Genomic DNA, 12,749 nt, shown 5'->3' with positions numbered 1-12,749 from the left:
CATCCTGAGGGCTGGTCCTGGCTCCCAGCCTAAGAGGGGGAGGCAATTAAAATCACCAGGAAGGCACTCTACTTTTTTAAGTGACACAAGGTTGATGGGTAGCATTTAATAGGGTAAAATGACATGATGTTATATACTCTTATACAGTAGGTGGCGGTATGCACCTTAAAGTAGTTTACGGTCCGCCAGTAAACCGAGAGAAGAAGAGAAAGAAGCAGCGACAGCGGCAGCAGAAGCAAAAGAAAGAGGAAGAAGGAGTTTGTCGTTTGTGTTAAAAGTTGCCTTTAGTAGGGTATTTAAATCACATTAACAAGGCGTTTAAATTCAAAGCTAAGGTATTTAAAACACATTGATAAGGTTGTTGGTTTTTTTTAAAATTTGACGATAATGTTTCTTCTGCGGAAACACGACTGCTAAGTTAACTGTGAAGCTGCATTGCGAGCGAACATTAGCATTAGCTGCAGTCATTATAGTATATCAGCTGCTGTGCTAAAACCGTTTCACAAAAGAAACTGTTTCTGGGTTCAGCATCTGCGCTTTTAGACCGGCACCGCTACAACCTGGTGCTGCCATGCAGTGTGATTGTATTATGGTCAATTTATTAACTAAGAAAAATGATACGGTGAAACTGCCAAAGGGCAACACACCCCTAAGTAAAAGTTAGATGTAGTGCTGCGTGAAGCGAGCTATCACATTTCAACGAGAGCATTCATTCCATCTATACACAAAATACAGCAATACAGCAATAACACAACAATCATTGTGCTCAGATTGTGTGTGTGTGTACATTTTATGTGTAATATATATATATATATATATATATATATATATATATATATATATACAGTGACGTGGTCAAATAATGGACTCCTCAGCCAACCTTTCAGAGTTAATCAGCAAGCTTTTAATGACCGTAAGACAAGCCAGTGATAACAGACACAAGTTTATGTTGGTCTCAGCTTCCCACTTCTGAAGGCCACGGGGGGGGGGGGGGGGGGGGCGATCAGTCACCGTTTTTTTTTTTTTTTTAGAAAATCAATTTTAACGATATTCAAAACGCTCTCACAGACTTCACATAAAAATTGTGGTTTGATTTCATATCTTTTTTTTTATCTGGTCATGTGATCTGACCAGGACCTCGCCAACGACACTGTGATCGTTTTTCCTTTGTACACATTTGTACACATTGGACACTGATCGTTTGTTGGTTATACATGTTTATTTTTTAAAAGTGTGTCTAACTCAGGACTTTGGTCGTTTTAGGTGTTAATAATTTGTGGGAAGAAACTACAGCGCTTGGGGAGTAGGTTAAGGGCAGCAACTGATCGTTTTTCCCCTGTGGCCTTCATATATATATATATATATATATATATATATATATATAATTTATTTATTTGACACGTCATTTAAATTTACTTACCATAACATTTTCAGACTGCCATTTGGGAAAATATGCACTACTATCGCTATGAGAGCGCTGAAGTCAGCTGCTGCTACAAGTACCTGATGTTCAGCTACAATGTCATCTTCTGGGTGAGTTGTTTAAGACAGCTAACCAGCTGTGAACTTCATTTGAATGAGCTGTTTTAGCCAGTAGAATTGCCGTGATGCCAATTCTTTTTAACTTTAGTACAATATGTGGCCCAGTGGCTAGCACTGTTGCCTCACAGCAAGCAGGTTCTGGGTTCGAACCCCAGGCCGTCCCAGGTCCTTTCTGTGTAGAGTTTTATGTTCTCCCCGTGTCTGCGTGGGTTTCCTGCGGGTGCTCCGGTTTCCTCCCACCATCAAAAAGACATGCATGTTAGGGTTGATTCTCTTGCGTGTGCCCCTGAGCAAGGCAATGGAAAGAAGAACTGGTGTTGGTCCCTGCGTGCTGCAGCTGCCCACCGCTCCTATACAATAGGATGGGTTACATGCAGAGAACACAATCATTGTAAGAATACAATGTCAAATAAAGTGGTTTAATATGAGAAAAAAAATAGAATTGGCGCCTAATCATCCCCCCATGTAATTGGCTCAATGATTCCTTCCTCTCCACTTCAAGCTGATGTGTGGCAGGTGAGCATTTTGGTGTAAAATGGCTGCCGTGCATCACCTAGGTGGTGCTACACGTTGGTGGTTGAAGTGAGTTACCCCCTTCAATGTGAAGCACTTTGGGTGTCTAGAAAAGTGCTATATAAATGTAATGATTATTATCATTATTATTATTTACTATTACCATTTCAGTACCAAGGCAAAACAGAAAAACAAATCCACAAGATATAAAAACAATTTTGCTGAACAATTTCTATTGACCAAAACAGAAAAGTATTTTTATTGGACTATAAAATTATTTTCTTATGATATAACAAAACAATCTTTCTATCAAACTGAAAATGACACGGGGAAACAAATGGTTATTACCTGGACAAAAAAAAGTATAGCACAGTGTATTTGGGACAAAGGTCTGTGTCACTTTCTCTCCCTGTCTCCCTGTGTGTGTCTGAGTGCTGTTTGGGATTTCTCTTTCCAAGCCATTTGTACAAACTAACTTTGGTTCACTTGCATGCAAACTGCAGAATAGTGATGCTGGTATTGCTTGACCAACCAGTCAAATCTCAGCAGCCAAGCTAACGATGTCATTCTGGTTCTCTCGTGCCGCCAGTACTGTTTCAGCTGGAAAACCTCCCTATTGTTAACTTCTACATGCTACGGCTTATATACATGACAAATTTCCTTCCATCTGAAATCCTCTACAACTTGTAACCAGCAGGCAGACCATGTAGTACATTGTTTCCTTTAACAGTTGGTTGGTTGGCAAACAGGATATGAAAACTTTGTCTTTGGCTTCCTTTGCGGCCATGATAACAGGATATCTAACAATATAAAAAACTTAACACGCCTAGTCCAGCGAGATCCTGGAAATAGTCTTGGTTACTTTGTTGTAGAGGAATATTGACGACTAAAACAGTACCATAGTACATACAGACTAATATAGTACCACAGTACATACTGATACACATGATACACAGACAACAGAACCTCTTAACAGTACTAATGTAGTACCACAGTACATACTGATACACATGGTACACAGACAACAGTACCTCTAACAGTACTAACATAGTACCACAATACATACTGATACACATGGTACACAGACAACAGTACCTCTAACAGTACTAACATAGCACCACAGTACATACTGATACACATGGTACACAGACAACAGTACCTCTGACAGTACTACCATAGTACCACAGTACATACTGATACACATGGTACACAGACAACAGTACCTCTGACGGTACTACCATAGTACCACAGTACATACTGATACACATGGTACACAGACAACAGTACCTCTAACAGTACTAACATAGTACCACAGTATACTGATATGCATGGTACACAGACAACAGTACCTCTAACAGTACTACCATAGTACCACAGTACATACTGATACACATGGTACACAGACAACAGTACCTCTGACAGTACTACCATAGTACCACAGTACATACTGATACACATTGTACAGGGACAGATGTCCATTGTCTTATGTTCACATCTTTCTTTAGGATTAAATTGGAACTTTTCAGCTGTTATTAGGAACAATGTGAACAGTCTTCCAGTTTACTTTCGTTTCGGTATAAGCAGTTACGTTGCCTATTAGCTCACCAATATTCTAAATGTTTTATGACACCATCACCTTGCCCTTATGAGAGCCATTTGGTGTGAGGGTACAGTGTACATTATTGCTGTTTTTGATAAACTTCAGAAAAGTGACTGTTCTCTGTTGCACCCTTTTTTAATTTCAATTGAAATAGCTTTGATCAGTCACATCCAAAGTATTTTGGTTTGTTCTTTTTACTCTTGTTTCTATGACTCAGATACAGTAGATTACTTAAAGGTAGAACGAGTAGGATTTTCCTGAAAATCAATGTACAGACTGATACAAAGTAGTCCCTCTTAATCATCACTTATGACCCACTAGATGTGTGTGGCGGTGTGTGTATCTGCAGAGACCCTGTCCTCTGCCTGTGTTTTCGTATTTTGCTGTGTACAGGAAGTTTCTGGGCATGAACCTCTGGGCAGTGGGACTCTATAAAAATGTAGCAACCAGGTGCCAGACTGAGATCATAAGTATGCATCCAAGAGGAAGCTGCGACAACGGCGGAAACAGTGCCAAAAAGATGCAAATATAGCAAGGCGAAACGCCAAGTGGACAAAGCTCATTCCAAAAGACATTCATAGGTTAATACTCCTGTCTATGCCCTGACCAAGGCATGGCAAAAAGAGCTGAAGTTGGTCCCCGGGTGCTGCACGGTGGCTGCCCACTGCTCCTAACTGCACGGCAGCGATGGGTTAAATGCAGAGGATGAGGTTCACCATGGGGATTAATAAAGTATATCTTCTTCTTAAAAAAAAAAAGCAGGAGTGAATCTGGGGTTGGCTTTCACCCGCTGGTGAGTACTGAAGGAGAGGATGGGAACGAAGAGCGACCCGTAGTTGGCCTATACATTGGGATGTGTTATGGCAACTGCGGTCAGGGGGTGTGTCCTTCTGGTGTTCTTGAGACGAGGGGAGGGGCTAACTTGGAATGTTGTGTTTATAAACTGCAACTGACAAATCCTACTTGTTCTACCTTTAACCTAAATTGCCTCGTCCTGAATCTGCTTCAGTCTGCTGTTTCTTAGGAAACCTTAGGATGGCGCTGTAATTGGATGTGACTTCAGTGGGTCTTTTTTCTACAAGTTGAATAAATACTGGGATGTTCATATCCCCTGAAATAACTAAATATTGATAATGGTACTGACCAAACACTTTTTTTTTGGTTCCAGCTGGCCGGTGCAGCCTCTATTGCAGTTGGAATCTGGGCGTGGAGTGAGAAGGTAAACCCCCCCCCCACACACACACACACACACAAAGCTCCTTACAGACTACATTCTATACGACAGGAAAGATGAACACTTGCCTAATATTGACGTTTATGGACATTTCTCATAACTATTAAAATGGACTGTTTTCAAAATTTCCCCAAGTCCACCACCCTTAGTTACCATTACTATGTTCTCAACCTTCAAGATGAGCTCCACTATTATGGATTAGTTTAAAGATTGTGTTAACATTCATTCTTTAGTTCTCGTTTTAGTTGGCTAACGCCGGCATGTCGTCTTTCTACTCCCCTATTTTATTGGCCTAACATTATGGATGCCACTTGGATTGGCTACACAATATAGGCTTTCAGTGTATTTGATACCACCATACAGACCTGCAAACGAACCCTAATCCTAAATTTAGCACTTCGAATAAACAATGTGCCATCCATGTGAATCGTGTAGAGCGGTAGAGTTTTTAATTTGAGCGGTGGGTCTCCGGCCTGCCAGAAACTGGGTGTTTCTCGAGTATTCAAGGTACGAACTTGAGTACGTGCTTGACAAGTTGAACGTGGGAGTACAAACTCCCCCCCCCCCTTTTTTTTCTCTCCAATTATATCCGGCCAATCACCGCACTCTTCCGAGCCGTCCCGGTCGCTGCTCCACCCCCTCTGCTGATCCGGGGGGGGGACTGCAGACTACCACATGCCTCCTCCAATACATGTGGAGTCACCAGCCGCTACTTTTCACCTGACAGTGAGGAGTTTCATCAAGGGGACATCGCGCATGGGAGGATCACCCTATTCCCCCCAGTTCCCCCTCTCCCCGGAACAGGTGCCCCGACCAACCAGAGGAGGCCCTACTGCAGTGACCAAGGCACATAAATAACCACATCCAGCTTCCCACCCTCAGGCACAGCCAATTGTGTCTGTAGGGATGCCCGACCAAGCCGGAGGTAACATGGGGATTCGAACTGGCAATCTCCGTGTTGGTAGGCAATGGAATAGACCGCCACGCCACCCGGATGCCCTGTTGGAGTACAAATTGACAGAAAATTAAATGTAGTTTGAGATTTACTGGTATTGCACAACACCATGCGCTAGCTGTGCTTCCCAGCTTCGAAAGAGTCGGAGCAGATTTTCAAATTATTACATATATTTTTAAATCTACATTTACATGCAAATGAGAGCTCTGATAATTAGGAGTTATCGGTATAAGCTGTTTTTAACTTACCATTAGGGGTGGGTGATATGGCCAAAGTCTTCTATCATGGTATATGTAATTTTATACCACGGTAACATTATACATAACGATACAGTAATTGTTCTGTAAATTGTATTAAGAAATTGTTTAAGATAGCCATACTGTAATTAATTACATTTTGATTAATTTCTTTTATTTGGAACCTTGTCTTTACATACTATATGTGTCGTGATGGCATGCGTTATTTCCTTCCATCTTCTTGATTTTTTTTTTTTTTTTTGGTCATACAGATTGACTCTGGCAAAAGACTCTTCCAAACTCCTCTAAATCTGAGATGCTTCTTTTATTTTCATTTTTGGACTGATGGATGCCCCACACATTGTTTGGCTTTCATAATACTGCGTTGCGTAGAATACCTCGTAGGAGAGGTTACTACTATTTCCACCTCCTGCAATGACTGTCATGCAACAAAGTTTGTAGAGTATAGTTTTCTGTTCGGTGTCGGATTTTCTCAATCCAAACCATGTTCACATGATAAAAGTCATGCCTCTTTTAGTAACAAGTTCTTCTCCCTCATCTTGGGTTGGTTGGGATGCCTCTTTTGGTACCAAGTTCTTCTCCCTCATCTTGGGTTGATTGAGATGCCTCTTTATAGTTACAAGTTCTTCTTCCTCATCTTGGGTTGGTTGGGATGCCTCTTTATAGTAGCAAGTTCTTCTTCCTCATCTTCGGTTGGTTGAGATGCCTCTTTATAGTTACAAGTTCTTCTCCCTCATCTTGCGTTGGTTGGAATGCCTCTTTATAGTTACAAGTTCTTCTCCCTCATTTTGGGTTGGTTGGGATGCCTCTTTATAGTTACAAGTTCTTCTCCCTCATCTTCGGTTGGTTGAGATGCCTATTTATAGCAACAAGTTCTTCTCCCTCATCTTGGGTTGGTTGGGATGCCTCTTTCTAGTTACAAGTTCGTCTCCTTCATCTTGGGTTGGTTGGGATGCCTCTTTATAGTAACAAGTTCTTCTCCCTCATCTTGGGTTGGTTGGGATGCCTCTTTATAGTAACAAGTTCTTCTCCCTCATCTTAGGTTGGTTGAGATGCCTCTTTATAGTAACAAGTTCTTCTCCCTCATCTTGGGTTGGTTGAGATGCCTCTTTATAGTAACAAGTTCTTCTCCCTCATCTTGGGTTGGTCGAGATGCCTCTTTATAGTAACAAGTTCTTCTCCCTCATCTTGGGTTGGTTGAGATGCCTCTTTATAGTTACAAGTGCTTCTCCCTTATCTTGGGTTGGTTGAGATGCCTCTTTATAGTAACAAGTTCTTTTCACTCATCTTGGGTTGGTTGGGATGCCTCTTTATAGTTACAAGTTCTTCTCCCTTATCTTGGGTTGGCTGGGATGCCTCTTTATAGTTACAAGTTCTTCTCCCTCATCTTGGGTTGGTTGGGATGCCTCTTTATAGTAACAAGTTCTTCTCCCTCATCTTGGGTTGGTTGGGATGCCTCTTTATAGTTACAAGTTCTTCTCCCTTATCTTGGGTTGGTTGGGATGCCTCTTTATAGTTACAAGTTCTTCTCCCTCATCATGGGTTGGTTGGGATGCTTCTTTATAGTTACAAGTTCTTTTCCCTCTTCTTGAGTTGGTTGGGATGTCTCTTTATAGTTACAAGTTCTTTTCCCTCATCTTGAGTTGGTTGGGATGTCTCTTTATAGTTACAAGTTCTTTTCCCTCATCTTGCCTCTTTATAGTAACAAGTTCTTCTCCCTCATCTTTGGTTGGTCGGGATGCCTCTCTATAATAACAAGTTCTTCTCCCTCATCTTGGGTTGGTTGGGATGCCTCTTTACAAGTTCACGCTCCTCCTCCATGTTCCCTTATCACTACGCGTTATGTTCTTCTTCCTGAGTTGTACGGTAGTTGGCAAACAACATTATGGTGTAATACTGCCACCAACTGGTATGAAGTGTGCACTGCTGCCCAAATCACATGAACCAGCTCCCACGGTTGAAACGGTATTGCCAAATCTCTACCGGTGGACAAATGTCTACTTTCGCATGGTATGTACCGTTATATCACCCAACCCTACTTCCCATCCAAACGGAAACTCCTCACCTATCAACATTTTGTTCATTATCCATAGAAAACACCTCACTGGCATATTCTGTTCAGACCCGAGGGTAGGTAATTCATTTAAATTGCAACCAAGGTTTGTCTGTAAAAATATAAGGGATTATTTGTAGAAGACTGCTGTGAATACAGACTCCCCCAATCAATTCTTACCCTCAAGTCCAAATGTAACGATTGTGTACACTGCAGTTCAATGATGAACTCATCTTCTCTTTACCATCCTCACAGAGGGAAAAAGTTTGGAGTAAGAGGCAGCATAACATGTGATTTATGTGCTGACATGTCCTTATGGTCCTTGTTTGGAGAGTAAAACTAATAGAAGGGAAGATGAGTGTAGGTAAACAGAAAAGTGCTATTGGAAATACTGCCAGCTCCTCAGTAGCAAGACATGTGACTGCATGTAAACATGATGTCACTGCCTTAAGATTTATGGGTCTAGACTTGGTTAACGTTCCACCTAGAAGAGGAGATGAGGGACACCCTCATTTTAACCAAAAAGTAGATGTATTTGAACTTAATATTATGACACCAAACTGTTTAAATGGAAAAAAGGATTTGTCTTGATATACATTCTGTTTGTATTTGTACACATTCTCTATTTTTACATAGAATATATTGATAAATGAAGGGATAACTGGGGGGTGGGGCATTCATTTAAAAATCTAATGCTACAATCCCAAAATCTTTAATACCTTAGAAATTCTTGATTGCAGTCATGAATTTAATAGCATTTTTTTATATATCATCTATCATTGCAACATGGTATGAAAATGAGCTTGCAGAGACTTGAAACTTGCTTCATCCATCACCATGCCAGTTTTATTTCTATGTAAATAAAAATGAATAAATTATATATATATATTTAAATATATAATCACATTTCATTACAAGTCAGCTCAATGTGCTTTACATTACAAGACGAAATATAAAATACAGGCATAAACATCACATAAACACAGGTAACATAAACTATGTAAATATACAAATATAAGCATAATTAAAATGCAGAAACTGAATCCATGAAGCATACACCCAACATACATTAAACACACCATACAACAATTAAAAACCCAAAATACATCGACACAATCAAAAACAGGGTTTCCACTTGATTTATTTATTTGCTAGGTACATATATGTAACCACAGGTGATACTGTGCAGGTACACACACACACACACAGTAATGAACCATCAGCCGGAGAGAACAGGTAAGTTGTGAGTTTGCTGGTGAATGTGGACACCGTTGTGGTGGATTTTTTCCATAGAGCAGGACCACAGTAACTCAAGGCACCCTCACCAGACGTGGATGTAATTCTGGGTACAGCTAGAAAACCTCTGCCTGATGACCTGACAGGCCTGATCGGGGTGTAGTGAACATTTAGTTGCCATTAAGTTTTGTCGTGTCAGTTAGTGTAATTATCGTTAAGGATAGGGCAGAAGAAACAGGTCAACGTGCACTCACACCATGTTTAACACAATCTTGCATCATGCTCATTTGCACTTAAGTCTGCTCAGCAGCTTGGATGCTTGGCAGGAGTTGTGCCACTGTCATTTTTTTAACTTTTTTTTTTTACTTCATGAAGTTTTTTTGTTTTCCCTGATCTGCATGATGTCTCTTCTCTCTGTGTGTTCATGTCAGAGTGCACCAAGCTGCTTCACTTACATGTTAAAATCAATAAAACTTTCCTCAGGGGGAAGATGCCCGCAGACCCCCGTGCAGGGGTTTGGTTTGTAACTTGCCACTGTTTTCATCCCTCATGTGTTTGCAGATCTAGCCGTATGACCGAGACAAATTGGGGATTTGATCATAATATGCGTTTCACCCCGGAAGACATACAGCATGTCTTCTCCCTCAAGGCAGCCATATGATGCAGTCTGGTTTTCATTGAATTTATTACGCAGGCAATAAGTTCTATAACCCAAGGGTCATGCCCACATCTTTTTTCAGCTAGAGAATTATGATCAAAGGTTAACTGCTGTTACTACTGGGCATCTGGGTAGTGCAGCGGTCTATTCCGTTCCTCACCAACACGGGGATCTTCGGTTCGAATCCCCGTGTTACCTCCAGCTTGGTCGGGCATCCCTACAGACACAATTGGCTGTGTCTGCGGGTGGGAAGCCGGATGTGGGTATGTGTCCTGGTCGCTCCGCACTACCGCCTCCTCTGGTCGGTCAGGGTGCCTGTTCGGGGGGGAGGGGGAACTGGGGGGAATAATGTGATCCTCCCATGCACTATGTCCCCCTGGTGAAACTCCTCACTGACAGGTGAAAAGAAGCGGCTGGGGTGACTCCAGAAGGAGACATGTGATAGTCTGCAGCCCTCCCCGGATCAGCAGAGGGGGTGGAGCAGAGACCAGGACAGCTCAGAAGAGTGGGGTAATTGGCCAAGTACAACCGGGGAGAAAAAGGGAGAAAAATAAAAGAAGGCAAAAAACTATTGTTACTATTATTGACTCGTAGCTGTTGGTGAGCACAGATAGTCACTGAGGTTTCTCCATCTTTGTTGAAGGGAATGCTGCTGGACTTGACTCAGGTGACTATGCTGCGTCATTTTGACCCGGTGTGGTTGGTTGTGGCAGTTGGAGCCATTACCTTTATCCTGGGCTTTGCCGGCTGTGTAGGAGCCCTGAGAGAGAACATCTGTCTACTAAAGTTTGTAAGTGGGGTTAAAATTGTTGTTTTTTTTTTTACCAATTTGATAAGGTTGGAAAACCAAATGGATTTAATCTTACCATAGATAAGATGCTTTATTGTCATTGTACGCACACAACGAAATTACATTTGGTGACTCTCAGACCTGCAGCACTAGACAAGGTAAACGATTAAAAAAAGATTTAAAAAAACAGGACAAATAACATTTAATATAAAAAGCGAGGTAGTAAAAATGAGAATGAGACAATAAAAGACAGCAGCGGCTTTTAAAGTTCAAAATAGTGCATGGGATTATTGCACATAGTTGTCCATATTGCAGCGGCTTTAGTAGCAGTTAGTCCTCAGCAGCTATAGGCAGGTCTGTGTGTGTGTGTGTGTGTGTGTGTGTGTGTGTGTGTGTGTCGGGGGGGGTGATGGAGGCTACAGCTCTGGGGAAGACGCTGTTCCTCAGCCTGTTTGTCTGGGTTTTGATGGTGTGGTATCTTTTCTCCGATACCAAAGGAACAAACAGACAGTGACCTGGATGAGTTGTGTCTTTGCTGATGTTGCTGGTTCTCCTCTGTAGGAGGCCAGCATACACAGCATCCAGGTCCGGGAGCGATTGTGTGATTTAAAGCACTTTTTTCAACTTTGACACCCATGATAACAAAATGAGAGCAGGGATGTGGTGACTTCTCACTCTCTACTTGTGTGATCAGTTAAAGTGGCATTCTTTTTTGGCATACACGTCCCAAGAGTTATTTGGAAACCGCTAACTGGTTTGTCACTATAGCACCACAACACAAAGTGTAGGTTGCTCTATCCTGTCTTGTGGACCAGCCACTGCTGGGTGATGGAACACATGTGACTACCTTTGTGATGCTTGGGATGTTCCATGTGAATGTTGTCACAGACACACATTTGTATTTCGCCACATTACTCCACATGCAAGGGCTGAATCTGCGTGTCACCTCGTTCAATCAGACGTAACTCCATGGACATTTATTTGAGTGAGAATCTCTGAGATTTTTACTTGAAGAATAGGTTTGGGTATCAATACGTTTTATCACTGCTATAACAGCTGTTTTATTCAAACATAGTGTTAAGTATTCTCTCTTTAAGGTCCCCACACACTGCAGCAGAAACAGAGCGGCAATCGAATGACTCAGCTCAGGTCCGTCTGTTGCACACAGTGCTACATACTTGATGTAGCACACGTCTGTAGCACACAGTGCTACATACCTGACGTAGCACATGTCTGTAGCACATGTCTGTAGCACACAGTGCAACATACCTGACATAGCACACGTTTGTAGCATATGTCTGTAGCACACAGTGCTACATACCTGACGTAGCACATGTCTGTAGCACATGTCTGTAGCACACAGCGGCAACCAACGCTGTCAAATATAACAACTGTTTTTAGCAAGCAGTGGAACGAGTGTGCTATAGGGAGAGGATATAATATACATGATCAGCCACAGTCTTGCCATCTGTTGCACCCGGGGTTTTCCCTGAGGGCATCAGCCGTAGTGGCCTGGCCCAATTGATATTTTTTTTTATTTGTTGTTGTTGTTATTATTAATATAATTATTGTTGTTGTTGTATTATTATTGTTATTATCATAATCATTATTAATTTATTTATTGATAACTTGGGTGGTGGTAGGGCTGGGCAATATGGACAAAATCAGATATCACATATCTTTGATCCAATACCTCAATATCCATATTATGACGATATAGTAGGGATGACTATTGGTGCTTTCATGAGATATTAACACATAAGAGATTTTTGATGAAGTCATTACTAATGTGGATATGATGACCAAGCAGGTAGAAGCAAATAGTAGAACAGTTATAATAATCTAACAAGTTCAGAACATGTCATCCCTTTACTGTAATGCAGCCTTTTAAACCAGGAAAAGACAAGATTC

The 12,749-nt window shown here is 41.5% G+C and overlaps 1 protein-coding gene across 2 annotated transcripts in view; it reads left to right on the top strand.

The window, feature by feature from the left end:
- The first annotated feature begins 217 nt into the window (after positions 1-217).
- The window catches only part of tspan14 (tetraspanin 14), a 54,796-nt gene continuing 42,264 nt past the window's right edge, over positions 218-12,749 (top strand). Inside the window, exons 1-4 of one of the 2 annotated variants that reach the window (XM_056291599.1) lie at positions 218-335; positions 1,435-1,533; positions 4,824-4,874; positions 10,692-10,838. In XM_056291599.1, the coding sequence (XP_056147574.1) occupies positions 1,453-1,533; positions 4,824-4,874; positions 10,692-10,838 (279 nt within the window). In that variant the 5' untranslated portion in view covers positions 218-335; positions 1,435-1,452. Of the gene's footprint in view, positions 336-1,434; positions 1,534-4,348; positions 4,449-4,823; positions 4,875-10,691; positions 10,839-12,749 lie in introns of those variants that run through there. The other variant, XM_056291601.1, reaches the window with a different exon arrangement.

The sequence above is a fragment of the Lampris incognitus genome, chromosome 13, assembly GCF_029633865.1.
Source record: "Lampris incognitus isolate fLamInc1 chromosome 13, fLamInc1.hap2, whole genome shotgun sequence".
NCBI classification, from domain to species: Eukaryota; Metazoa; Chordata; class Actinopteri; order Lampriformes; family Lampridae; genus Lampris; species Lampris incognitus.
The sequence above is the reverse complement of the archived record's forward strand: the minus strand, read 5'-3'. Positions and strand labels throughout refer to the sequence as shown.